Source organism: Aplysia californica, unplaced genomic scaffold, assembly GCF_000002075.1.
Source record: "Aplysia californica isolate F4 #8 unplaced genomic scaffold, AplCal3.0 scaffold00161, whole genome shotgun sequence".
NCBI classification, from domain to species: domain Eukaryota; kingdom Metazoa; phylum Mollusca; class Gastropoda; order Aplysiida; family Aplysiidae; genus Aplysia; species Aplysia californica.
The window spans coordinates 1,244,284-1,245,465 of record NW_004797431.1 but is presented as its reverse complement, the minus strand read 5'-3'; the positions used below and the strand labels follow the sequence as shown (position 1 = coordinate 1,245,465).

General features: G+C 44.3%; 1 protein-coding gene across 1 annotated transcript in view; it reads right to left on the bottom strand.

The window, feature by feature from the left end:
- LOC101845464 (baculoviral IAP repeat-containing protein 6) overlaps positions 1–1,182 on the bottom strand; it is a gene marked incomplete in the record, with an annotated part of 131,221 nt that overhangs the window by 21,461 nt on the left and 108,578 nt on the right. The window contains 1 exon segment of the mRNA XM_035969592.1: positions 578–709. Coding sequence (XP_035825485.1) covers positions 578–709 — 132 coding nt within the window.

Here is a 1,182-nt window from a genome sequence, read left to right as displayed (position 1 = left end):
AGGTGAAAGGAGACAATTTTAGAGAAGAAAATTTTTCGGTCACTACCCGGATTCGAACCCGGGACCTTTTGAATGAGAGGCCAACACCTTAACCTCTAGGCCACGACAGCCCCCTGTGCTTTCTTGTCCTATCTCCATTTTTAATAATAGTGAAAACAGTTGATAACAAAGAGTGAGCTTAAGAAGAAGTCACATTTTCACTGTTAAAAAAAAATGGAGATAAGACAAGAAAGCACTGAGGTCGTGAACTGTTAACATTAGGTGCATTTGTGGTCTAGTGGTTAGTCATGGGTTCGAACCCTATCAGAAGAGCATTTTACACAAAATTTCCTCACTTCAGCCAGGTGGGAATGAGTACCTGGCTAACGACAGCAAGCACGATGACATCAGAGCTACAATTCTCCCTCCGAGACCTAATATTGACAACACACTCCATGGAACATTACAGCAACTGCAGCAAAACCACACTTAGCACAACATGGCATTGGACGAACGGGTGAGAACCCAGCTGTTGCTGGATCCATGACAGCAACAACAACTTAACCTCACTAACCCCCACCTCCGAATGTCCACTAACCTTTGATCGTGGGAGAGCTGGAGTTCTTGAGTCGTACGACAAACTGCAGGGCGAGGGCGGGCGGCAGGTGTCCCTGGTCTGACAAGACATGCAGGAGCTGGGACAGGGTCAGGTTGTGGGGAAGGTCTTTGCCTGTGGGGGGATTGGGATTGGGAGGATTGTACGATTGAGTTTGATAAAAGAGACGATCATGGACACAGTAAACATCATTTAATTTTAACAAGAGTTGTGCCACACTTGCAACACATAGAGGTGATAAAAGAGCCGTTACAAGAGAGTAACATACAAGGAAAAGGTGGAGGAGAGATAAAGGGAAGATGGAGGTTTGATAGAGAAGGAGCTAACCACATCAGAACGCCTGCCGATCATGTAACGCAGTAACGTAATTCATCGGAGATTGAAAACAAGTACGAGCACAAACAACATTCTAGGGAAAAAAAAATGATTTACTGAGAAATCATAAAACAACAGCAATATCATTAAAGCGATTATGTGACACCCGTGACATTGTCTCTCTCTCCTCCTCATCCTAACAAACCGACAGACAAACAGACAAACCGACTGATGAAGATACTGATAAACAAATCTACAGGGCAATGTGTCGT